Source organism: Ornithodoros turicata, chromosome 8 (assembly GCF_037126465.1).
Source record: "Ornithodoros turicata isolate Travis chromosome 8, ASM3712646v1, whole genome shotgun sequence".
In the NCBI taxonomy this organism is placed as follows: domain Eukaryota; kingdom Metazoa; phylum Arthropoda; class Arachnida; order Ixodida; family Argasidae; genus Ornithodoros; species Ornithodoros turicata.
Window position 1 is genome coordinate 40,178,691 of NC_088208.1, and position 25,071 is coordinate 40,203,761.

General features: G+C 45.1%; 2 protein-coding genes across 5 annotated transcripts; one reads left to right on the plus strand and one right to left on the minus strand.

The window, feature by feature from the left end:
- Positions 1-893: 893 nt before the first annotated feature.
- LOC135367339 (GPI mannosyltransferase 1-like) lies at positions 894-5,851 on the minus strand. Its single transcript, XM_064600556.1, has 2 exons — positions 5,684-5,851; positions 894-3,854 (listed from the first exon to the last, which is right to left on the minus strand). Exon 2 carries the CDS (start codon positions 3,634-3,636, stop codon positions 2,410-2,412), a length of 1,227 nt encoding a protein of 408 aa, XP_064456626.1. The 5' UTR covers positions 3,637-3,854; positions 5,684-5,851; the 3' UTR covers positions 894-2,409.
- A 167-nt stretch (positions 5,852-6,018) lies between these two features.
- Positions 6,019-21,541, plus strand: LOC135367338 (sterol regulatory element-binding protein cleavage-activating protein-like). 4 transcript variants are annotated; one of them, XM_064600554.1, is made up of 28 exons: positions 6,019-6,223; positions 6,735-6,911; positions 8,667-8,781; positions 9,256-9,413; positions 9,520-9,657; positions 10,082-10,158; positions 10,237-10,351; positions 10,848-11,032; positions 11,516-11,642; positions 11,780-11,928; positions 12,743-12,837; positions 12,907-13,005; positions 13,666-13,754; positions 14,014-14,167; positions 14,294-14,396; positions 14,463-14,643; positions 14,740-14,879; positions 15,161-15,408; positions 15,490-15,605; positions 16,001-16,183; positions 16,374-16,584; positions 16,651-16,736; positions 16,938-17,023; positions 17,090-17,223; positions 17,322-17,402; positions 17,470-17,682; positions 18,990-19,052; positions 19,271-21,541. In XM_064600554.1, exons 2-28 carry the CDS (start codon positions 6,763-6,765, stop codon positions 19,448-19,450), a joined length of 3,675 nt encoding a protein of 1,224 aa, XP_064456624.1. In that variant the 5' UTR covers positions 6,019-6,223; positions 6,735-6,762; the 3' UTR covers positions 19,451-21,541. The 4 variants fall into 4 exon arrangements, with proteins under 4 accessions (XP_064456624.1, XP_064456625.1, XP_064456622.1 ...); XM_064600555.1 differs by having other exon boundaries at positions 6,063-6,080; XM_064600552.1 differs by lacking the exon at positions 6,019-6,223 and having other exon boundaries at positions 6,618-6,911.
- The last annotated feature ends 3,530 nt before the right edge of the window (positions 21,542-25,071 follow it).

Consider the following 25,071-nt stretch of genomic DNA (forward strand, 5'->3'; position numbering starts at 1 on the left):
CATGAATGCTGCATGCTCACCAGTCAACTAAAATTTATGCCCGTTCAAAAACTTTAAAAAATAAAAGCAGTTCGCAAGTGCGTGTAATATTCTGGAATTCAACATTTATTTACGTGTAGATAAGCTTTAATATGCCTTACTATCGTGGTCATGTAAAAGCTATTGGCCAACCAGCACACTAGCAAAAAAAAAAGCATGGATCTGTTGCACCGAGCCTATCGTCAGTGTGTTCGTTAAAGAATACTCGTGTAACCTCAAATTACGAAGCAGAATACGAATCTTGTGCTACGTGGTACAAAGTGGTTTTATGCATTAATAAAACTGCTACTCCGCACAGACCATGGCAGCGAGAGTAGGCATATCATCGGCAAACGACTTGCCACAAATGCCATTAAATCTCTCCATGTGGCACCACACAAATGACATTAAGACGTAAGGGATTAAGCACTAAATGTCATTTTTCGTGTCCATGTATTCAAAGGGGTTCATTACATCACGCAGACACTATTCCACGCCCGAGTATTGAGGGGAAAAAATTATTTTTCTCCATGCTGGAGTTGGTGAGATGCGCTCACTCGAACGTGCGTGTCTAAGCCCTGATGACAGAGGGGAGGGAACTACGGCCATTCCCATTGGTTCTTGTAAGCATGTGATGTCTCCGGCACCGCCTCATTGGTGGAGCCGGATGAGTTTCAGTATTCGCTGTGCCCACTCTCTGCACATCTCTTACTCCCTTCACTGCAAGACTTGGAATGCGGGATTACGTCGATGCAACTAAGAGTATTTTGTATAAATAAAGCATCCTCACATTCATGGGTGCACCATTATGCAGAGTTTTAGTTAGCACGCTGCAGATACTGCCCGTACAGAAGGGAAGTTAACAAGAACACACATAAGTGACAAAACACTCTATTTCGAAATTAGAATGTTCACAATCCTTCGGGTGGAGTTTGTTCACTTGCATATTGATTGATTAGTCCAGCCGTAGGGAAAAGTTGGGACTCACCCACTGAATGGAAAACATGTTGAAAGGTGATAAAAACAGTTCAACCAAGAACACGTTTCTATGTCAGTGACTAGAAATGAGAAGTATACCACGTAAGTACCCTCTATACCACAAACAACTACTACAACACACATATCAGTCTCACAACTCTGCACACGTGCTTAGCCACGCAAATATCCTCCATAACGTAACTGCTTCACGCTTTTGCGACCCCGAGTACCAGCAGCAGCCAAAATTAGTCGCTACACAAAAGGATAAAAAGCCCAGTAAATGCCCGTAATCCCAAGGCGATCACATACTGTCTACTTGTACCTGTTGAGTACCTGTTACGCAGCATTGGCATCTTACAAAAGGCTTCATAATAAACTGTAAACGGTACAAAATTTGTACAAAACTAGGATTAGGACTAGTCGCTGCAATGAGATCATCTTTACAAAAGCAATCGTAAGACAATGAAAGGACTTGAGCATTTGCAATGGAAAGTATGTGTCACGTGCCACAGGAATACTACGCGGGGCTTCACAGGGAACCACACGTGGTCGAGCAGAACTAACAGAATTAGGACTGGCCACTACTATGAGACAAGGTGTGGGAAAGCTTTTGTGAGGCTACTGTTGAAAACGATCTGAAGATTAACCTGATGAACAGCATGGGCTCTCATAACTGTCTTGTACCTAGAGAGACCATCGAACTATTGTCAGAAGAATACAAATCTGGTGAAATACTTTGTAGAACTACAGGTTTTCCCGGCGATTTTAATCTAAGTGCCAGCTAAATTAATCCACGTGCCATGCAAACTTTATGGGGCATGGAGTAATTTAGCTGGCACTTGGATTAAAATCGCCGGGAAAACCTGTAGTCCTGGGAAGTCTCCATGCAAGGTCCTACCCAGACTGTCCTAAAAGACCCTGCATTATTCCGAGACAGTGTTTGTGACATTAGGTCTTACCAATGCTTCCACAGGATTGAACTTGCATATAACTTCAAGACTATACAACAATCACATGACTAAACCTACAAAGCATTGGTGTCACATAATAAAGCCTGTTGTAAGATCAATGTTCAAAGTCGGACTGTGGGGCCAGCTTTCAACCTTCTTTCTGCTTAACTGACCCTTTCCATAAGTAGCGAGTTGCAGCAATATTTTTTTAGGACATCTTCAACGGAATACCCTATTTATTTGGATATAAGCAGGCTCCACTCCAGAAAACACACAGGTCATATCCGACAATGCACGGTCATTCACCGGACGTTAGCTTATGTGTCCAGGACGTTGCGAGCTACTGAAATGCAGCGTGCCTTATAACCAAATAAGTACGGCAGCCTCAAAAAAAAAGAGAGAGAGCGATAAAAATATTTAAGGTCTCATTTTCCAAGCAGAATGTTAGTCTGCAAGGAAGACCCTACTTCTGTTTCTGTTTCTTTGACCTCTGCGGCTGAGAACTGTAACTGAACATGACAAAGCACAGTATGAACGTGTTCACTGCAAGAAATATTAGGCCAGCTACCCAGACATTGAGGAAAAGTGGCTTTCCCTCAAACTCCAAGTAGTAAGCCTCCGCTAGCCACAACGCTTGACCCCCCGCCCACATCGCCAGGAGCAGGAATCCATTGCGCAGTGTTACATTCAACTTGGGCAGGGCTGCCGGCAACAGGCACAGGTACCAGAGAAAATACTGGGAAGTGCACACCTTGTTAAAGGCGACAAAGACGTACGTCTCACAGAACAGACAGAAGGGGAGGTCGTTGACGCGGCTGTACTTTACGGAGATGATCGTCATCAGGACAGTCTGCGGAACAAACGCCAGGAAGGCTCCGCCCTGGTCGAGGTACAGGAGGTAGAAGAAAGGGGAAAAGTTGTGCCGAAAGTCCTTCCGCGTCAGGTGGTGAAAGAAGACTTCCCGCAGGAACTGGTTGCCGTAAGTCACGAAGCAGAGGAACGACGGGAGCGCGAACCCTGCGGCTGCGGCAACACAGAACTGCGCCCTGCGCCTGTTCGGGAGAACGGCCCTGAGCCAGGTCTCCGGTTGCTGTTCCTGCTTCGGCGTCGAATGCTTCGGCTGGAGAGAGAGGTACAAGGGGAGGGCGTAGATGGCAGTGTACATCTTGCAGTGGACAGAGAAGCCGTAGGCGAGACCGGCGGCGACGTCCCGGGTTTTGAGGACGGCGTAGACGACAAACAGGACTAGGAGCGACAGGAGAGAGTCCCAACTCCCGCGCGTGGAAATGGTCAGCGTCATCGGGTTGTAGAGCCAGAGCGAGGCGCAGAGCACCGCCTTGCGTTCGCTCATCTTCGCCGCCTTGACGACTCGGTAGACGTAGAAGCCGACCAGGACATCCGCGAACGAGAACACTGCCTTGCCAAAGACGGGGTGCACGAAGACGTTCGGAACGAGGAGGACAGCCAACAGCGGGGTGTAGCGGTAAGTTTCGCGGAGGAACGGGGACAGTCCCTGGGAGACGTAGGCGGCGCCGTCGCTGACGACGTGGTAGTCGACATCGGTGTACTTGACCTGGAAGTTTCTGTCCTGCCATTCGCCGAAGGCAACCAGGGCGGCCCGGAAGACGCCCGCGAGGAGGAGGTGGTGATGGATGCGAATTTTTCCCAAGCCGAGTCTCTGAGCCACCATACTTGTGTGTGCGTGCGTAGAGTTGCGGGTTAGTTTGCCATCATTTTTTGTACGGGGGACTTTTTAACTTGTCTGCTCTTGAGCCGTTTGCTGTTGCATTCGTACTTGCTGATCCTTGAGGAAACCCGTGCAACAGCCAGAACTATCTCTCCATTTCTCGCAGCACTTTGCCATTTCTTTGAAGAACTGTGTGCAGGCTGACTCTTGGTAGTGGTGCGCTTAAAACGAGAAACATTGCATATTAGTTTGCGCTGTGACCCGTTAAAATTAAGTCTGGATCCACCGCAAGTAGCGGATACAGTGAGAACGATGGTGCGGCTTTGCACATTTCATTGTACCTACAGCCAGTGTTACCTTTAAAGAGAACGGCAATTTGAAAAAAAAAAAAAAAGAGTTACAACACAAAATCTTAGAATCCCCAATGGCGATCATGGTGCATGGTAGCAGACAACAGTTTGTTTCAGCGCAAATTCCAGAAAGCACAAAAAATTATTTGACTGTGTACAGGTTGTTCTCAACTGCTCTACAAGGTGGTTTGGCCGTCTACTACCTGCCATGATGACTTTTGAAACAATTACTGATATGTTTGATGCACGACCCTACGCTGTGGTTTGAAGTCCGCTTGGGTTGTACACACCACCACAGGTCTTTGTGCAAAGTTGCACCACCAATCACGCTGTACGGCTACACCAGTTACCAGTGATGGCCAGTAGTTAACTAGATGTAGTTCAACTACTAGTTAAACTACCTGATTGTAGTTAAAAAGTAGTTATCAACTACTTGCAGAAATGTAGTGGCAACTACTAGTTAAACTACTATTTCGAGTAGTTAGCTACAGTTGTTAGGTTACTGCAAGCTCCATCTACTTCCGATTTTGTCGCAAGCTTTACGGCACGATTGTGCTTCCGAGTTTTACTTTCAGCTAGTACTTGTTTGACGAGAACGGAGGTGCAGAGCAATTGTGCAATGCATGTGTACTAAATCTTGACTTTTAATGCTTTTCTAGTGAAGCCTCATTTGCTGTGAAATAATTCTGCAGCTCATTTTATCGCGTAGGCATAGAAAGAATCCCGCCGCAAGCTTTGTATTTGACGATCGTAGCGGCCTGCATAATACCTGGCTACCATCCTGGTGTGCACATAACCATATAGGATGGCTGTGTCATCAGCCATCGTGGCTAAGCGAAAATATTTTACGGTCCACAGTGGCGCAATCGGCACCCACCACAATATTTGTGCGTGGCGTATTCATCTGTGACGAAGCAGCATGAGTGTTAATCTCGTACATGGTCTGCCGTATGCTGTACAAAGCTTTATGGCGGAAGCTTTCACTCCGTAGAAAATATTTCAGCAGCAAGCTCTTTTGTCAGCACATGATACACAAGAGACAGGCAGTGGATTTTACGACAGTATGCGAATTAAGCGACGTAGGCACAAAGTATATTTTAGGTATCATTTCACTGCGTGTGATTCATATTTAGGTGTCCAAGAACACTACAAGGGATTGGTGTTTATGGACAACATTAAGTAGTTATAGATGTAGTTAAACTACGTTGCAGTAGTTAAAGAAGTAGTTTTAACTACTCCCCCGAAAAGTAGTTCAGCTACTAGTTAAACTACTCCATCGCGAAGTAGTTAGTAGTTATAGTTAAACTACTATACAAGTAGTTAGTGGCCATCACTGCCGGTTACACTATTTGCTTACTGTATCACGGGGAGCACGGTTACTAGTTCACTGTAACACTGTTCCCGCCATGATACAAAAAGGGTTAAGGGTCCCTGAACCTGAAATTTTATCTGTGCTCAGTACCTTTAGCCTGAGTAGCATGAGAAGAGTACACTTACGCGTAATAAATGTATAAATGGTACTAGGAAATAAGCAACAAAAATAACTCCATATCGCACAGTACAGTACTAATGTAAGCAGACGTAAGGACGTACTCTATGCGGTTCTCATTACCTTTACTAGAAAAGCAAAACTAGTATACGAAGCTATGTGAATTTCCTGGCACTAACACTTTTCATCGAAACAAATTAAGATGCTCAACCTTGGAGACACTTCTGAATAGCACAAGCTTGCTTTTGGCACGGATCTTCACCTCGCATTTAAAAGCAACCTATAAAGAACAGCATTTATAAAGGGCAATTTTGCAGGACGATGCCCGCACAGAAACTCAAAAGCGAGATGTCACTTTGATGATGATGTTGATATTAATAACAATGAATAATTAAGTAAATATATTGCGTTAAGGATACCGCAAGGTAGAAACAGCTTTGTAATTATACATAAGTGCAGTAAAACGTTTCTTGATTTTCACGGCATTCGCGTTTTACAATTGTTTGTATGCCCTGGCGGCGCTTTCTTGAACTTTACTAAAATTTCGTCATGCAGTTGGTCCTTGATTGTTTACGCTGCAGCATGTGTTGAAATGCCGAGCAGATTATGTACGCATGTACTGAACTTGAAATGTAGGCTCTCTCAGGGAGCAAGTTTTACACGTCTTAGGCACCGTGTTATCTGTTGTCCAGTGCTTAAACGGCGTCGGAGATCGACGCGGGGGAAGTGAAAGGGGCTTGTACGGCGCAAGGTAAAAACCCAGTCGCAGGGACATTACAAACTACCAACATTATACAACCATACATTTACGTCACAGGTGACAAATTGTACGAATCAGAATTTCCAAACACTAAATTATAACCCACTGCTGAAGGGGGTGTTGCAGCGTTTATTTAATAGAACAGGATAAAAATTGTTATGTTTGCTCATGCATGCAGCCCCGTCAGCAGAACACGAACAATGTTTGTGATACAATGATGTTACTTGCAAGTCTTTTCCGTACAATGCCAAGATTGTGACAGTTGGTTGAATTTTACGTCTAGTTTGATATCTTGTCGGCACTCTCAAGCCTTATCATTTTCACTGCTAATCACCGGTACAGGGTGTTGGGGGGGGAAAAAAACATGCGCCCAGACTCGGCGCAGCTTATCGGGGAAATGTAGCGCTGGGTGCCGTCTCGTGTTCGCATGGATCGGGATTACATGTTTCCTTTTGGGCTTCATGTATGTATGAAGGATGTGCAGCACATTTTCTATGTGCAGAAGCGCTGCACTGGTGGAGGTGAGGACCATGGCAGGGGTTCAGGTGACCTCATCTCCGGCCAAGTCGTATACTATTAAGGACAGGATAGCGCAGATCTACTACAAGCACGGCCTGTACTGTTCCAGCCATCCCCTGACATTGATATCGTTTGCATGTGTCACATTTCTCCTTGCATGGTACGTATGGTACACCTTTCGCAATGTGTTGTCAAAGAGTACATAACACGCAGGATTTCATGATGGGTCTGTCTCAAGTGAGGCACTGGTCTTCATTGAGCTGAGAACTTGAGACGAATGTCTTAATCTTGAGCACAGATGTCTTTTCGAGCCTGCATTACACTTTGATTATGTTTGTTTTGTTGCTTGAGACGGGACTGCTGAGTACAATTACTTACAAAAGTTATGTCTGTTACATTATGTGCATGCTACTTAACTACATTTTGTTAAAATAAGGAAGGCGTACGCGTAGCATTTCTTATTATACGTGCCTCATCCTGATTATAACTCTTGAATACACATTATCATATCTAGTCTTACTTTTACTTTACAATAGGGAAAAAGAGATTATGTAATGGGAATGTTTTTGGCATCACATATCGAAAGCGTTTGCTACAACAGAAACATTAAGTGTGGAAGGACATGTAGTATTTTACATTTAAGTATGGTTAAAGTACAATGAACTCTGATTAAACAGTTGAAACTAGTTCAGTTGTTCATCGACATCTTCATTCCAGCCATGGGTAAGTTACTCAAAAAAAGTAACGAAGTTACCATTACCCTTTTGAAATGTAATTATATTTCAAAGCTACTACAACTGTAGTAGCTAATATACAAACTACAAATGTAGATACATTTACCACATAAAAGTAACTTATAGTTACTTTACAGTTACCGATGCTAGGGAACTGACATGTGGAAAATATTGCAGTGCATACCTGAGTAACTTATTTACAGTTACTTTAACATACTTACTTTACTTACTGTACTTTACTTTACTCTAATGTGCAAACTACAAATCTAGCTACAGTTACCACGTGAAAGTAACTTATAGTTACTTTACAATTACCAATGCTAGGGAACTGACACGTGGAAAATATTGCAGTACCTGAGTAACTTATTTACAGTTACTTTAACCAAAAGCAGTAACTAGTTAGAGTTACGAGTTACTTGAAACGTAGTTACTACCCAATACTGGTTCATTCTATTTATCGCTGGCATCCCCACAGTCGGGTATCTGTCAAATTCTGCTGTCTAATCTTGTAAATGTTTGATAATGTGAAGGACAATGGGGGGAGGGGGGTGGATTACTTTTACCCCAAAGTGTGGTTACGTTTTTTCCTGGAGCTCTTCTTCATCTCCCCAGTGGGAAAGAAACAGAACTACTTCACTGGAAATTCCATTAAAGTGGTTCCATCGTAATATATTATTATTATATTACTCTTACTAGCATAGCTTAGTTAATGAGGAAATGGAAGCATTAATGGAAGCAAGAGTATTTTTACGCTTTTTACAGCCTTCATATCTATCCCTACTGTTGATAAAAATTGCCCATGAAAAGTCAGTGGACGGTATGTTGAGTGGAAGCATTATCGAAGGCATAATGAAGTGGTGTTATCAGTAGCTGGCAACGGTCACAGGGACCTTGAAAGCGCTGCATCGGTCATTGTGTCTTGACATATTTTGTTCCCTTCTCTGTATTGGTCATTAACCTATCCTAATCTATTAACCTATCCACTTATCACCTTTTTTCTTTTCTTTTTTTCACATTATCTTGCATAGTTTTACTTTTAGTGAGCGCTCTGCCCAGTTTTCTTTGATTTCATACGTTCTTCTGTTCCGTGTATCTCTCTCTCGCCTCCTTCTCCGTGTTGTTCCATTTGCAAAGCATTTGTTGTGACAGTATGTGGGACTCTGTTTCTCCTGCTGTTTCAGTTACCCATTGTTACACATTCCATTGCTCGGAAGTTCCTCGCAGCAATTTGCCACACCCATCTCCTTGTATAGTGCAGAGCTGGATGCAGATTCTCAGAAAATCGGACCACGATGGGTACGTCACTGCTTTATTGTCACTGCAGCATTGTCACAACTACTTTGTCACTGTTGTTTTGTCACCGCTACTTCGTCTCCCCCATGTCGTCGCTGTTTCTTTGTCCTGTCACTTTTTTGCTAGTACTCCATCACTATTACTCATTCACTGCTTTGGCTCTGCCACTTTGTCACTGCTACTTTGTCACTGCTACTTGTTGCTGGTTCTCTATAGCTTTTACTTTGGGGAAACTTGGGAAGTCAGGCCTTTCTAGACGAAAATTAATTTTGGGGTAGAAGTTGTGTGAAATCTTGTGTGTACCAGTAAAAACCATTTGCTACATGTACGTCGCACTGTCCCTTTAGACAGTCTTTTGCCTCACATTTTCTATTCCTGTGGAAGAACCCACATGTTTGTATATATGTTTGCTGTGCTGGATGAATATCTGTCCTCAAGCACAGATTGCCAACCAGCAAATGAGTTGTTTGTTTCTAGTTCCAGGGTCCACCAGTAGCGTACGTCCAACAAGTGGTTGTGCGTTCCGCTGTCTCTCCATGGCAGTCGGACATGATCCTCATGGATGCGTTCCGCTCGCCGATCGCGGAGTCGTTCCGCATCATGGAGCTCATAGGAAATCACAAGTTGACAGACAGGTAGGGCTCCCGACCTCGCACTGTGTCGTTAGTGCGGTTTCTGGTGACTTTGAGGCTACCTTGGAGTCCTCTTTAATCTGAGACTCTCCTAAAAATGGATTCACAGCAGCGGAAGAGTGCGGACGATGCAGGACGTCTGTCTGCAGGTCGGAGAAACGAAGGACCGTGAGGCAGCAACGGCGCTGCCCCAGTACGGCTGCCTGGTTGTCTCCCCCACTTATGTCTGGAAGCAGGATTACAACAGGTCAGTTGAGAACTTTCAACTTTCACTGTACGTATGCTCAAAATTTTGTGAGATATGTCATTGAGTGAATATATGGCACATTTATAAAACTAAAGAAGGTGCAGTGTGTTGACGAACGAGATTACAGCCTACGTACTAGAAGAAGACACATCACGTTAGCAAGCACAGATGCAGGTAGAGACAAGGGAAAGTGATACAAGTACAAAATAAGTGAGATGCAGACGACAGCAGTAGGGAGGAAAAGAAATACTATGCGAAAAATATTAATTAATTAATTTAATAAATATTATTACGTAATAAACAAAGACCTTTGCCACAACATTATTGCTGCTCAAACTGTTCCTACATACACACTGCTTTCACAACACTCTGTGAACGTGTGCAATTTTACCGGAGTTCATGAGGATTTCATTTTTGCAAATAGCTTCCTTCAGGATGGCAAGATCCTGGCTAGTATATTTAACCAGAAAGGTGACACGTCTGAATCCTACTATCTCAGAGGTGAGACAGTTTCATGCCTAGTTATCGTGGGTATGAGCTGTCACAAGGTGTCACAATCTCTCACAACCTTTGTTGTAGAGATCCTCTTTGGAGTTCCCTGGAAAGAGACTGGCGTGAAAAAATTCTGCGTGAGGAACAGACAAAGGGTGATTACCTATGCCGTCACCATGATACTCAAGGAATGGGACCCAAGGTATGTGGACGAACTTGTTTATGCACGAAAACAATAAATTTAGGAAGATCGATTGGTGGATCCGTTGGAAATGTGTTAGCATAAGCCTTTGGTTCCTTCTTTTGCTTTCTCCTTTCTCTTTTGCTTCTTTTCTTTGGTTCCCTCTTTTGCTTCCCGTTTCTCTTTTGCTTCTTTTCTTTTGTCCCTTCTTTTGCTTCCGATTTCTCTTTTGCTTCTTTTCTTTGATTCCTTCTTTTGCTTCCTTCTCTCTCTTTTGCTTCTTTGCTTTGGTTCCTTCTTTTGCTTCCCTTTTTCCTTCTGCTTTTATGGTGTGTTTTGCCTGTCTAATGCTAAAAAAAACGAGTCTAACTATGTGTACGCTACCACTGCTCCTGACGGTGCACTTCTTTTTGTTGTGCCACTTGCCAGGAAGATGACTCTGACTTTGCTATATTGCCACGTAAATTCATTAGCATTGTAGTTTGAGCAACATGTACATTAGAGAATTTGATTTCAGCACAATGTATTCCCTGGAAGACAAGCTGCTGGAAACGTATCACCAGGGAGACAACTCTTCTGCAAAGCAGAGGGACCAGAAGGAAATTGTGCACGTCCACTTTCAGTACCAGCACACATTGGCTGAGTTTGTGCCTCTGGCAGCTGTCTACATCATCCTCTTTTTCTACATCTACTTCTCTGTCCGTACGTTTTATGCCGCCTCTTCCTTCTCCATGTTGAAAACTAACCTGATGCTGCGCGTAACCGTTGCGCGTAAATGCTGTTGCACAATTTGGGGGGGGAGGGAATTCTAATGACAAATTTGCTTGGGCAATTATGAAGAAGCTATGGCATTGCCATAATTGGAGACCCAGTTTTGTGCCATACCGATATTTAATGAATACTGAAAGGGGCTGCCGTTGAATGCTATTAACTGCACTAATTGAATGCGTTACCATGCAGATACAGAACACATAGGTCACAGCAACAGGACTGTGAACGATAGGAAAGTTGCTAAAGTCGCAGTGATTAAGTCTAACACTCCTTATCAAGGGTGATGTACAGGGTCTTGATGGGTGCTGTTTCGGGCAGCTGTTAACATGGAGCACCAGGAACTTTGGCCTTGCAGTTTTTATCAGAACAACTGCCGCTGGACAATTTTGACAGCTATTTCTCTCTGTCACGCAGGAAAAATTGAGCTGGTCAAGTCTAAATGGGCCATTTCCATTTGTGCCGTGCTGACTGTCATGATGTCACTGTTCATGTCCGTCGGACTCTGTCTGTGGTTCGGGTTGAATCCAACGTTAAATGGGAGGTAAGTAACAATAAGAACTGATAATCCTCCGGAAAACACAGGAGGGCACATAAGATGGCGAGGAAAGTACTTTGAGAAGTGCCTTAAAAGGGAGACGTTCGAGACATTGTGTGAGTGAGGACAGTTGTACGTTTCAGCCCCTTGGTGTCGCCTCGTTCCTCGTGCATGCCGAGCGAAATCTTGCCCTACCTCGTCGTGGTCATTGGGCTGGAAAACATGCTGGTACTCACAAAGTCCGTCGTTTCCACTCCAGGACATGTCGGAGCAAAAGTACGGCTGGCACAAGGTTGGTGTTGCGGCTTTTATACTTTCTTGGCCTCCCATACTGTGAGAAAAGGAGAATGTACAAGAGAGGAAACCTGTTCTGCAAATAAAATTATGACTAGGTTAAATAAATTTCTTTAAGATACGGCATAACAGGGAATAAACGACGGAATTGAATTGAAGTTGCTTTGGCAGGTCTTCCGAGGGATGTTAGATGCATATATTGCCATTTGCTGAGACTTGCTAGCACATGGTATCGAATGCCCAGATGGGCTATGCCAATGGCTTGTGAATCACTGGCCAAAAGGGGACCTTTTTCAAACCTTTTGAAACCAGAAAGGGACCTTTTTTGGACCTTTTTCCAAACGGCTTATGCGCATGACCTTGAGGCGCCGGACAGTGTCATCTCCGTCTCCGTCAGATGGCGCTCTATGGGGACGACAGAAGTGGGGACCAGTGGGGAGACCCGCTCCGGACTGGTATTGGTCCTTTGTGCTACCCACGTGGATTTGTTTTGACGCGTTCCGAGCGTGGTTCGCTGGAGAGCCACTCGGATACGACGTGTATGTGAAAAAGGTCCATTGCAGTACATCGACGTGCACAATACATAGTACAGAAATATTCGAATGCGCGATAAACAAATAGAATTGTACATCAAACTAACTGTGTGATACAAAATATATGATAAAACAATAAAATATAATCGTAATATATAATATAATGCAATTAGAAAATAAAATATAATAAAATAAGCAACACCTACGTTATTGCAATCAGAATGGTGGACTTTGGCCCGTTGCCCTTCCCAGACATTTGTGATCATTCCCCCCTATTAGGTCTGGGAAAAGAAGGTTGGTCGATCACGAAAAACCTTCTCACGGAACTGGTGCTTCTCACGTTTGCTTTCTTCACCTTCGTCCCAGCAATTCAGGTGGGTAGCTTGCCACACACCCTCGCCACAAACGACAACAGCAGCCGTCTCTCTCTCTTTATCTTGCAGGAGTTCTGCATGTTTGCAGTTGTGGGTCTTCTGTCAGACTTCTTCCTGCAGATGGTATTTTTCGCCACTGTGCTCTCCATCGACATACAAAGGAAAGAGGTCCGTTATTTGCGCTCATCACCTATGGGTGACAAATTTGCAGATATTTAAAGGCATAAACACCAGTGCAAAGACATGCACGAAAGAATTGCTAAAAAGCAAGCAAGCTGGTGCTTAGAATTCATGTAACTAAAATCCAGAGACCAGGGACTACAGAAACAGACTATCTGTGTATGTCTGTTCTCATAGTTCCAAGTCTTGGGGTGTTTGAGTAATATAAAAAGAAGTACATACCTTCTGATATATGAATGTTGAGTCCAAATATTGCAATGAACCATCAGAACAATCAAGTGTGAGTAGCTTTTTGACGGAACTGACATTTATGGTTTTGCAGCTACCTCTTTCAGTGCTCTCTAAGGGCTTTAAGCTAGCATGTTAGACAGGATCCAATCTAGCTCACTTGTTACATTGTATTCAGGGCCTGAAAGCATAAAGTTCCGTGTGATTTGTGAATTTTTCCAGTCATTATGTGTCCAATATGGCGGTGAATGAATATGAAATAGCAGCAGTTAAAATGATGGTTTTATTTATAAGATGTTTAGTGCATCCTGTTTTGCGCTAAATGCATTGTAATCATGCTACAGCATATGGATGTGTTACCATGTTCTATATCTTATGTTGCATAAGTTCACCTCGCATGGCTCACATGTTCCTTTCTAGAAATCTGACCTAAAGAAGGGAAAGTCTGAAGCAGTATGGTCTGGGGAAGACAATACAAGAAATGCTGCCGGCGCTGCATACCGGACCAGGTGACAAATTTGTCCACTCGCGTGTAATGGTATAACATTTGCTACCAGTAATGGTTATAACAAATGTTATACTTGTGGGAGGTATAGAAGCAAATATAAGGTTTATTGTTGGATACACAGTACACGGAGAACACTATTGACTAACTTCAACAGTGATCATGCTCTTCCTTTTTTTTTTTTTTTTTCAAAAATGACTTATGCTGATGAATACTGTTAGAGAAATGCTGGTGCTGAGTGCAAAATTCTCTCCACCAATCAGGCGGGGTGATGGTGTTCCCGTGATGTCCTGCCATCCGACTCGAGCGACGGCACGAGTGTTTGCGACTCCGACATCGCCCATCTTGAAGTTGCCCAAGCGCCTGCGTCTTGTCTATTTCTGGGCACGAATGCGCCTTATACAGAGGGGTCTCATGGTAACCTTAGACATATTTAGTATCGCTGCCAGGATTTCACTGCTTGTATGCTTGGCTGCACTGCCCCATGGGTGCCCGTAGCGGTACTGGTGCTTGAGAAGGGTCTGACAAGCTAACCTCCGACAGGTTTGTCTGGTGATCTGGATCATAGTGCTGATTCATAGGATGGGGATTGTGGAGAGACTGACGGACAACACAACGGGCATAACACCCAAGCTTGCAGAATCAGGTACTACCGAGATGACTTACGTTATTTGAACAACGTTAATCTAACCTAACGCGCACGCTTGTGCAGTGCACCCTATTTTGCAGATGTTCACCGGCCAGAATCGTTCCGAAGAAACTGAAGACGCGACTAAGGAGCAGCACCTTGAAAATGCAAACCTTCAGCATTCCAAGTTAAAGCTTTGGGAAGCATTGCCTACCAAACACTGGACAACACTTTTTGGATACTATAACATATCCCTTTCTGGAAGGTACTTATAATATCCGGTTGTTATTTTGCTACAGTGGTTCGACATTTTTCCCCGTGAACGACACGTACGCAGACTAATATGATGCATGCCATGCAGGTACATCAGCATCTTGCCACCAGTGCTGCTATCTGTGCCAATTCCTGCCACCAAAGCCATTCAGATGCGCCATGTAGACGACCATCGAATTGTGTTCCACGCCAATTGGCGCATCATTCCAAACATTGACGCCGAACCAGGTGAGCCGGACCTTCTTTGGACAGGGTTAAGAACTGGGCAGTTTTGTGTTGCGCGTTAAAATCGATAAAGTCTCCAGTGCTGGGCACAAATAAAGATGAAACAGACAAACACGGCACTGAACTGGCAAACTTAAGTTTTATTCTTCAGGTACAAGCACCTTGGTTTGCCAGTTCAGTGCCGTGGCTGTGTTAGTCTGTTTCGTCTTTATTTGAAGCTTTTATCTATTTAAACTTCTTTGAACTTGACTCATGTGCGGAGAAAATGCCCTTCTGTATTCCAGCAGAAAACTCTCCGGGTGGTCTGATACACCCAGCGAGCCAGGCCGAAGTGACACTGGTGTTTGCACTCTCCGTGCCCAGCATAGTGTTTGTGGTGTACCTGTTTGTGACGTTGTATCGCTGCATGTGTTCCCGCAACTATGCTGAGTGGCGCACTTCCTGGTCGGCCCTACGGCCACCAAAAGGAGGAGACGAAGACACGTACTTGCTCATGGAGACCTATCCCATACGCTTACAGGGACACAACCAGGTACCCTTGTCACTTATCAGTATATTTTGTCCGGCTTTGTCATACACATGTGCAGACCATTACACATATTTGCTTTCTCAGGAGGTGGATTGTGTGATTACTGAGGACAGCGCGATTCTCAGTTCGGACCTTAGCGGGAACATTGCCATATGGGACGCTAACACTGGAGAGTGCATCAACACACTAAAAAGAAGAAGGTGAGATTGTTGGAACAACTGCATCGAGAATATAAAATGTATGACAGAGTCTGCACTTCATCTGGTGACAAAAATGGACGTACATCGAAACATATACTAACAAACAATACGACTGTGATATGACTTAAGACAAGCAAACAAAACAGAAGAGAACCAAACACTACCATAGAATGTAGAACCAAAAAGCATAGTGTACAAATGAGCAAGTCAGTTCAGTTGCTCATATGTGGGAGGAAGGCAAGAGACCCTGGTAGCCTGAGCTCAAGGGGGGCAGACGCCCCCGTTGCCCCCTTATTCCGACACCCCTGCACTGACTTGGCTCTGTTGTGCTGCTCACCTGTCTATCCACTTTGACTGACTTTCAGAGACTCAACGTTTTTCGATTCACCATGCAGGAACGGTCGCAAGGAGCGCAAACTTGAAGGATGCGACCTCCGCGGAAGCTTTTCTTCCGATTCGACGTACGGTTCTTCACCGACGGATTCGTGCGATCCAGGATGCAGCTGTGCCCAGAGTGCCTCGCAAGACCAAAGTAACGGCCCAGGCAGAAACCAGAGTCACGGATACGACTTTTCCAAGTAAGGTCATTTTTCCTCGCTGTCATTACAAGTTTTTTACAGTCTGAATGTGCAACGAATATTGTGTGTTAGAACAAAAGGGAAATGACCATAGCCGATGTGTGGCATGCTCGGGACATCTCTAACTAGCGCGCAGGCTCGAGGGTTTTACGGGGCTTCGAGCAATCCCAAACGTCATTTTCTTTCGAAGGTACGTGTCGGAACAGTGGAGTCCCATAGCAACCGATGCAGACGACAGGGTGTACCGGCAGCTATCGGAATCTAACTGCGAGGACTTATGCAAGGCGGTTCGTGGTACAGCATCCTGGAAAGGCAAGCCCAGCATTCCATTCCAAGCTCTGTGGTGCATGGGCTGCTACGGACCTTGGCTGGTGATTGGATGCGAGGGAGGTAGACTCGAGGTGAGTCTTGGGCCAGAAAGTTGAAAGAGGTCGGGAATGAAGAAGCATCGTTCGTTGTAATTGCAGCTTTGGCACACGCTGACTGGTGATCTGTGCGGAACATACACTGACAACGCTGAAGGCGTGACCACAGTTACTGTTTCTGGGCACAGGTGGGTGTGGTTGACTTGGTGACCTGTCTCTCGGAAGTGGGACTTTATATTGTGGTGGTAAAAAGTTTGAAAGCTCTATAACGTTTGCACGCAAGAACTGTGAGTGTAGCACGTCAGCGGAACACATAGCAAATGTGTTTCTGCACTTCTTGTTGATTGTTGTTCTCTCCCAACTAATCGTGACAAGAGTTCCATGCACAGGGTCATCGTGTCAAGAATCAATGGCATGCTGGAGTGTTGGCACCTGGAGATAACATCCGAGAGGAAGCCATCTGAAAGGGGAGCAGGCAAGTAAAAGGAACCTACATTGTGTACGAACCTTTGAGTGACAAAATATCCCTACTGTTGATCAGGAGATGGCAGTGGAAGTGAGGTGTCGGCCAAGCTGGTGTGGGTGAACAGTGTTCGTGCCCACACCCAGCCAATCTCCGTCGTCTGCATGGGAGGAGGACAGGTGGTCACGGGGAGTCTGGATCGCCTGCTGAAGGTGCTCACGGTTAAATCTTTCATTACGAGTATACACAGTGTTCACTGTTCGTCGTATGAACGGCGGAAATTGTGCTATCTAACGTCCCACTATTCCAGGTGTTCCGCTGCGATACCGCCATGTGCGTGTACACCCTGCATGGCCACAGCGGCGGCATTTCTGCAATCCACGTTGAAACGGTGTGTGTCTTGGCTGCTTGTTTCACATAAAGCAGTGTCCTCAACAAGCGGTGCAATTACGTTACAGCCCGGTGCATCGACGGCCGTTAGCGGGTGTCAGGAAGGCGTGGTGTGCGTGTGGGATCTGATGACGGGGACTTGCGCCTACAGCCTGACGGCACATCGAGGCGCAGTGCTGGCTCTGCGCACGACCAGCCTCTACCTGCTGAGCCTCGGCTCTGACTCGAGGCTTCGCATATGGGAGAAGACGCAGGGTCATCTGCTCCACACCCTTTATCAGGTGGCCATATCAGATATTCTGTCAGGCCCACTGAATACCTCTCGTAATACCTAAAGAGCAAAGTACAGAAGAGGGACATATTGGGCAATGGAGTACTGAGGCACAAATACAGTGTACCGTAACAGGTACACGTAAATGTACTGTGATAGGTGCACATAAGTACAATATATCGTGATACATGCACCTACACTCTAAAAATAGGGCCTGACTTTTTCGGGTTTTATTTTTGGCCAAATTCGGGGGGTAAATATCGGGTGATATTTTTCATTCGAAAATTCGGGTGTATTCGGGTTAAATCCCGTTACGGCATATTCTGTCGTCAGGAATTCGGGTGTATTCGGGTGATTTTTTTTTTTAAATAAAAATTTGTCTTAACATGGAACTAATGTTTAGCAATGTTATCAAACTTTATTTTAATGCACGCTTATGAGTGTGCCACGCGACCCGGATGTTTTCGGGTAGATTCGGGTTAAACCCGAAATTTACAGATTTCGTTCGGGGGGTAAATATCGGGCAGATACGGGTTTAACCCTAAAAAGTCAGGCCCTATCTAAAAACGAAGCTTCACCACATAACGTTCTCGAGACCAAGCAGCATTCACAATGATACCCTGTCACCTGATTTGCTTAGGACGAAACAAGGTGTTATGGGAAAGGCGTACGCCTCCCATTTTCACCAACCAGAAAGAGTGTGCAGTGTACCGCGACGTAAAAAGACGTAACACTCTGTCACACTTGCTCATACAAGTTCTGTATGGCATTGCCACTTTGCAAAGTAGAAGGCTTAGACCGTGAAAATGCCTTCCTCAAAGCAGAGGGAGGGATACAAGACACCCGATTATGGCACATGCGACAAATATGGCCCCCACACGAAGCCCACAGGGAAAACACAACTTGGACTGTATCAGATACGAAGAATGCAAAACGTTGCGTTTACCTTACTGAATAGGAGACGTGGCATTGCAGCAGGACTGGACGAAGCTATCGTTGAGGTGCTCCAACTTGTATGCTGAGAGGGGCCACTGCCTCCCTAGAAATCTCTCATTTTATTTTATTTATTCTTTACATTGCACGTACAATATGGGACGTCTGGAGCAAAAAGCTGCCGCATGCGGCTTGACGAGGCTTTTTCCCCGATTTCTCTCTCCCCGAGCTTGCCTTGTAGCCTTTCTCGGGTCAGGTATCACAATCGTTGCTGAAATGCATGCACATGTCATGCTCCAATATTGCGTCCCACTTCTTACACCCCGAGTTTATTTCACTAGCCAACGCTGTTGTCAATTGTTAGAAGGATGTTTTTGTTTGCAGGCCAACAGCCTCTGTAGAAACATGGAGCTCCTGTCAGAAAACATCGTCATAACTGCCAAAGAGGTGAGTGAGGGCCTTCTTATCTTTGATATGCTGACAGACACTGTAATACACACACATACCATCCTTTGTACATGATCGATGTGTAGAGGATGTGGTGTCCCTCTATGTGTGAGTCCCTCTTCCATCTTGCGATAGATGAGAATGTGTACAATATGCTGGTCGCGATTCTTTGCAGCACTCTTTGCAGAACTCTAATGATTTCTTTCATTTGGTGTCAGGACCACCTTGTCCTTTGGGACATGAACCACGGGGAAGCAATTCAAGTGATCATGCTCGGCCCGAGTGACAGCGGCGTCAGCATCCATCAACTTCACCGCACTGCTGAGGCTGTTCTGTGTGACTACGGCTACGAACTGTGTGTGGTGTATTTTCCAGCACTCTCAACCAAGGTCGACTGAACAGCGACCTGCATAGTCCATTACGTTATTTAACCCATTTTAAAGGTCACAAAAACTGCAGACACCACCCACAAACATTTCCGAAGGCTCTAAGCAATGTTCACAATGCGTGATTCTGTGATGGAACTCCGTTTGTCGGTGATCCGAGGACACAAGGTCGTGCAGTGGGTTGGGTCCGAGGGAGGTGACCGGCGAATTGACGACAATCAGTGATGGTTGATATAAAGACGCTAATCTCAAGCAGCACCGAGTTAAATAAAAGTAACAGTAAACAGTAGTATGTGCGCGTCTTAGAGGTGCCGAAGTTACGAGTTCGGCAACGTATGATAGTTGCACTGTAGGGAGCACTTCGGGTTTTGGGTTTGGGCCGGGTTTGGCTTCATTTAGGGAAGGGCCTTGCGACCACACTGAACTTTCGGCAACCAGGTCGGGCCAAGGCCGGCTGATGAATGGCAAGGCCAGTGCAGTGCTCTAGTGTGTGCACTGAGATGCAGCACCCTATCTCATGGCAAACCCTGTCATGGTAAGCTGTCATACCCTGTATGACAGCTACTTGCATGCACGTCAGTCTTTTTAATGGGGAACAGTATACTTGCCTTGTTCTTGTGCCTTTGTTCAGTCATGAATGTGATTTGATTTTATTAACTCAGGGGGCGCGGAGTAAAATGAAATCTGGGGATCCGACATAGTGATTGCTAGATGATCTATTGCCAGTGGTGGTCCTCTCTGCTGAGAACATCAGCAAATTCCCGTCTGGGAAGAACATACTCGACTACATTTTGGGGGAAAGGGAAAGCCCCTCACTTGCTATACCCACGGTGCAAATAGGGGCGGATCCAAGATTTTTCTGAGAGGGGGGTCCAGCCATGGTCAACACGGTAGACACATGATCTAGGTCAATTAAACACTATGTGAAGACAGAAATTGAGGAGGGGGTCGGGACATCCTGACCCCCTCTAGATCCGCCCCCGGGTGCAAACCAGATGCGGCACATAGCAAAGTTGTCGATTCTTAATTGGTGCAAGTGCTGCCTATTGGCTTGCAATTGCTTGGCTTGGGCCCCGGTTTCACCAATGCCAACTCACACTTGAACCAAGATTAATGGTCCCTTAACTCCAATTTAACGCTCAACTCTGCTTCACTAAAAGCAATTATTTTCACTGACACACTCAACACATCACCAACTAACGTTTGTAAAAAAGAATTGAGCGTTAACTTCAGGTTTTAGCTACCCTCGATCTCGGTTCAAAGTTAGTCAGCGTTTGTGAAGCAGGGCCCTGCTTACCGAAGCTGCCTTTAGGGACCATGCGAGCCGACTGCAGGGACGTCGGAGGTCCATCGTCACAGGGGTGACCGTGGGCACAAGTTTAAAGGATTGATATATTAAGAATGTTCTGTATAAAGAAAAGAGAAAATGTATATAGGAATGACACATGCTACATGCAGTGCAGAATGACTCCAAGTCAGTGGCTTCCACTTATGGCATTCTGTTAATTTTGAAGTAACTGGTGAATGACAGAATCTTTGTTTGAAATGAATTTTGCATCGGAGCAGTAGTGACGGTAGCGGTGAGCATATTTGTGAGAGGTAACAGGTTTTTGCTTACTACTTAAGAAGATGTTGCCTACAGCAAATGAAGAAAAAACCACTTGCTACAAATCCTGTAAAAACCTGCCTTGTAAGACTGGAGAGCAGACATCCGAAAGCACTCTGAGGTCGGGTACGGAGGGATGTCCCCCCGCCCCACTTTTTCACATCCCTTGCTGATCCTCTTGCATGCAGAAAGCTGCGTTATGATCTGTCTTGTCTGTTTGATGACCTTGTATAGTTTTATGTCACACTGTTGTATGTCTTTACACCAAACCATACCAAGACTGTTGTATGTCACGAAAGTTTGCTACTTTTCGTCGACGTGATTTGTTATCAATATTTATGATGTAATAATTTATGAGAACCACTAATATGATCAAGGTACGTGACCAGTCACCCAGTCTTATTGATTGCTGCCATAATTGTAAAAGCTCGATAAATTCGACAAATTCGCTGGCTTGCTTGGTTCTGCTATAAAAACCATAAAAACCATTCCAAGTACATAGTCGTTAGCAGTCTTTGCTTTTTGGTTGCTTTCAGTATCTGATGTATTGTGTTTAGTCATCAAACTCTAACTGCAGTTTGAAATGACAATTAGGATTGCTCGAAATCGTGCATTAATTTCCAAAACAGGAGCGAAAACAACTATGCAAAATAAGTTTGCTGAACCCTGTCTTATCACGCGCAATTCAGTGTAATTCAATGAACAGAACCGCCGTACCTGAGAAATGCAGCCATATCTGCGGCGTGACCTCGGGGGCCCAAACTGCGGCTGTGACGTAGCAATCCCGGCTAGAAACAGCTGTGACGTAGAAACAGCCATAAGCTCTCATTTGCCACTAGCGTGCTACGGCCACGGCGCACTCGAATCAGATCTGGTGCCACCTGATAGCTGAACTGAAAGACCCCGCCAATGACAACCGCGCTTTTGCCAGCCGTAGCTATGAGAATTCGAAGCGCTAGCCACTTGTGTATAGCCACCAATAGCCCCATAAAGCCTGTGTTTGATTGACTGACTGAAGCAGACGACATCCCGACTCTACATGTCCTGCTCACATGTCCGCGTGGTGCAACAGTCCTGTATCTAGATGGCGTTGGTGTCGCATTGCTCTCAACTGCACCTCTAAGCAGTGTTGACCGTCTTGACCACCAAGATTGGCTAGCTGGGGTAGTCCTGCCCTCCCCCTCTCGCCGGCCTTGCCTTCCCCCGTAATAATAATGTTCTATTGTCGTTATAAAAATAAGGGCAACGAACTTTCCTGACCCGTGTGTCAAGCAGCCCAATAACAAATTAAGCAAATGCGACAAATTATAAACTATTGCAGCTATTTGGAGAGTCCCTGTATTTATCCTATGTCGGTCGGCTAAGATGTCCTATCGACTAGTACGGGTAGCAAATGCGCCACCAGAAAACTTTCGGATGTCCTCAGACATCAGACAGGACATCAAAGTACAGAGGTTAACAGCGCTGAATCTGTATTGACTTCCTAGCGAACGAAAATCCCTATCATATCCATTGTTTAGAAACAAAGAAATCACCCATTGAACATGGCAGTCTCTATGTGACTAGAAATCATCTTTCACATCACTTGCACATCACTTCGTTTCAGGGACTGGTACTGCTTGCGATCGCGTGTCTGAAATCAGCGCCCTGTGGTTTATCCTATCTCAAATCTCCAGGTGTTGCAAGATCATCTATTTTGAGTAATAAACACGTGCAGCATATGGTCTTTCTTTAAATGTAATGCTGGAACAACATTTCTGAGGGCAACCAAGGAAATATGGGCTGCAGTACTACTGATAGGCGATTCCAGGCAACCGTGTCGCAAGCATGGCGGGTGCAGGGAACCGGTGAATTGTTGTCAGCTCAGCTCCACTTGTCAGTGATATGGTTTCTTTCTTTCTCCCCCCCCCCCCCCCGGAAAATAACTGTCAGTATCGGCTTTGAACGACGTGCATGCAAATGTAAGGTTGGCTAATGTAAGGTTCTAACGTAAGGTTGGCTTCCCCGCGTTAATTCCCTGTTACGTGGCAGAGCACGCTTTACAGACAACTCTCCTGACAAAAAAGTGCGACCACCAGGATGTTCATGTTCATGTCAGAGCAAGGGTAACACCAGACACTGTTTTTTTTATCCAAGGAATAATTCTTTATTTGGAAATTGCACACATGGACTCGTGTCTATTCAGAATACAATTCTTCCAAAGTGAACTATTCACAGTGAGATGGGAGTTAACCACTTCAAATAAGTGCAGCCTATCAGTATGCACACGAAAAGACTATGTACATTTTGTATTTTATATTACAAGGACAACGCTGTCCGCCTCAAACCACGATGAAGCACACTCGGGATCAGTTCACTGTATTGCACGAAAACCCTTTAATGGAACAGACCAACATAGAGAGTGGATATCTGGTCCCAACCAGTAGAGGCAGATCCTGTCCTGCCACCGCTTGTTAGGACTGGATCGCGTTATTAACGAGTGAGTTTAACAGCCAACAAGATGTCGCATTAGAGGCTTCCCGATACGTACTTCTAATACTGGAGGGAGTTTTGCCCGTCGCGCACTAAACAGGGCAGTACCTGTTGCTGATAATTCTGATTGGACGAGTCGATATCACAGGCATTCGCGTTTCACCTTGAGCACAACGAATCTACAGCGTCCTGAACCTGCAACCGTATTTCCTAAACCAGCACCATCCGGACCGAAAGTTACGTTTCTGTCTCGGCATTATTCGTCTGCAAACGAAAACAGAAGACATCGGCGACAGCGATGCGAAAAAGGTGGTATTATTCATTCGTAGGGGTGCTGGTTTTGTCCTGTTCTGAGTAAATAAGCCACGATTAAAACCTGTGTACTAACAAAAGAGTGCACTCGATGAGGTGATCGCGCCTGCGAAGGCGTACTGTGATTGGTCAATCACGACAATAGCATATTCTTGGTCGTCTGCAAAAGAGATTCATCCAACGCGTTTATATATGCTACCGAGTCTGTACTCGTATGAGCTCAATGTGTTTCACTGAAAGCATTGTGTAGAATAAGTTGCGGTGGATTTCATTCACCTCCTCACAACATCATTCTGCTGTGTTGTGCGTCTAATCACCGGATGACGTGACGCGGTGGAATTACACGTGCCCGGATATCTGCGTCATCCGGTGAAAACTTAGCTGTTTGTTCGAATGGCTTTTGCGTGGCACACAAGCATATACCAACGAAAACCAAGCGCAACGGAGTGAGTGATAAGTCGATCACAGCGAACGAAAACTTGACGCTCGACCTCCCAACGCGCGTGATTGGGAGCAACTCTGGGCAAACAATAAACGATCTGTTTCAGAGGCAAGTGTAAGTAAAAAAGAAAAGAAAACCAGAAGGTCACAACATCGGAAATTTTGCGAGACAACGCAAGACGACGCCCAGCAGTTGTACCTCAACCTGCTGGTATCGTCTGCGGGAGTGTCACGTGACCTCCAGAAGATGGAGAGCAGCGGATCGATGGGCAGTCACGTGACTTCAATGTCGTTTCAAAGTCGCAGCGGCCGGTCGGAACAAATTATGCCCTCGGGGATTCCCGCTGGACTCTTTTGAGAACTATAATGCGTCAAAACAGTTAAGGGATGTTGAATAAAATAATTCTGTAGCTCTTTCTTTTTTCTTTTTGTTTTTTAAAGCAATGTAGCGGGGCCTTTTGCTTCAAAACTCTGGCAGTATTACAGCTGTCCTTTGGTCTTGAGAAAGGAACGTAGCACGTTTCTTTGCAAAGAACCCGTTCGACCCCTCGGATAAAATCGGCGCATCTATCATCCAGAGGGAGATTCCTGCTTCAAGAGCAAATATTTCTTAAAACCTCTCCAAGTAACTCGAATGCGGTTGACCTCGTCGTAATTCAGCGCGGTTTCTCAAATGAGCTACCAACAGGCGGTACATAGCCATCTCACATTTGCTTATCATGGGTTTCAAAGTTATGAGTGACGTCAAGGCCTTTGAAAAAAACAAATAAATGTCCAGTTCTGCATTACATCGCAATTAATT

Bases quoted from the DNA above. Each gene is read 5' to 3' on its own strand.
- LOC135367339 (XM_064600556.1), bottom strand. From the start codon at position 3,636: ATGGTGGCTCAGAGACTCGGCTTGGGAAAAATTCGCATCCATCACCAC.
- LOC135367338 (XM_064600552.1), top strand. From the start codon at position 6,709: ATGTGCAGCACATTTTCTATGTGCAGAAGCGCTGCACTGGTGGAGGTG. The intron at 9,414-9,519 runs GTAGGGCTCCCG...ATGGATTCACAG, and splicing joins AATCACAAGTTGACAGACAG to CAGCGGAAGAGTGCGGACGA. The intron at 16,184-16,373 runs GTAAGGTCATTT...TTTCTTTCGAAG, and splicing joins CACGGATACGACTTTTCCAA to GTACGTGTCGGAACAGTGGA.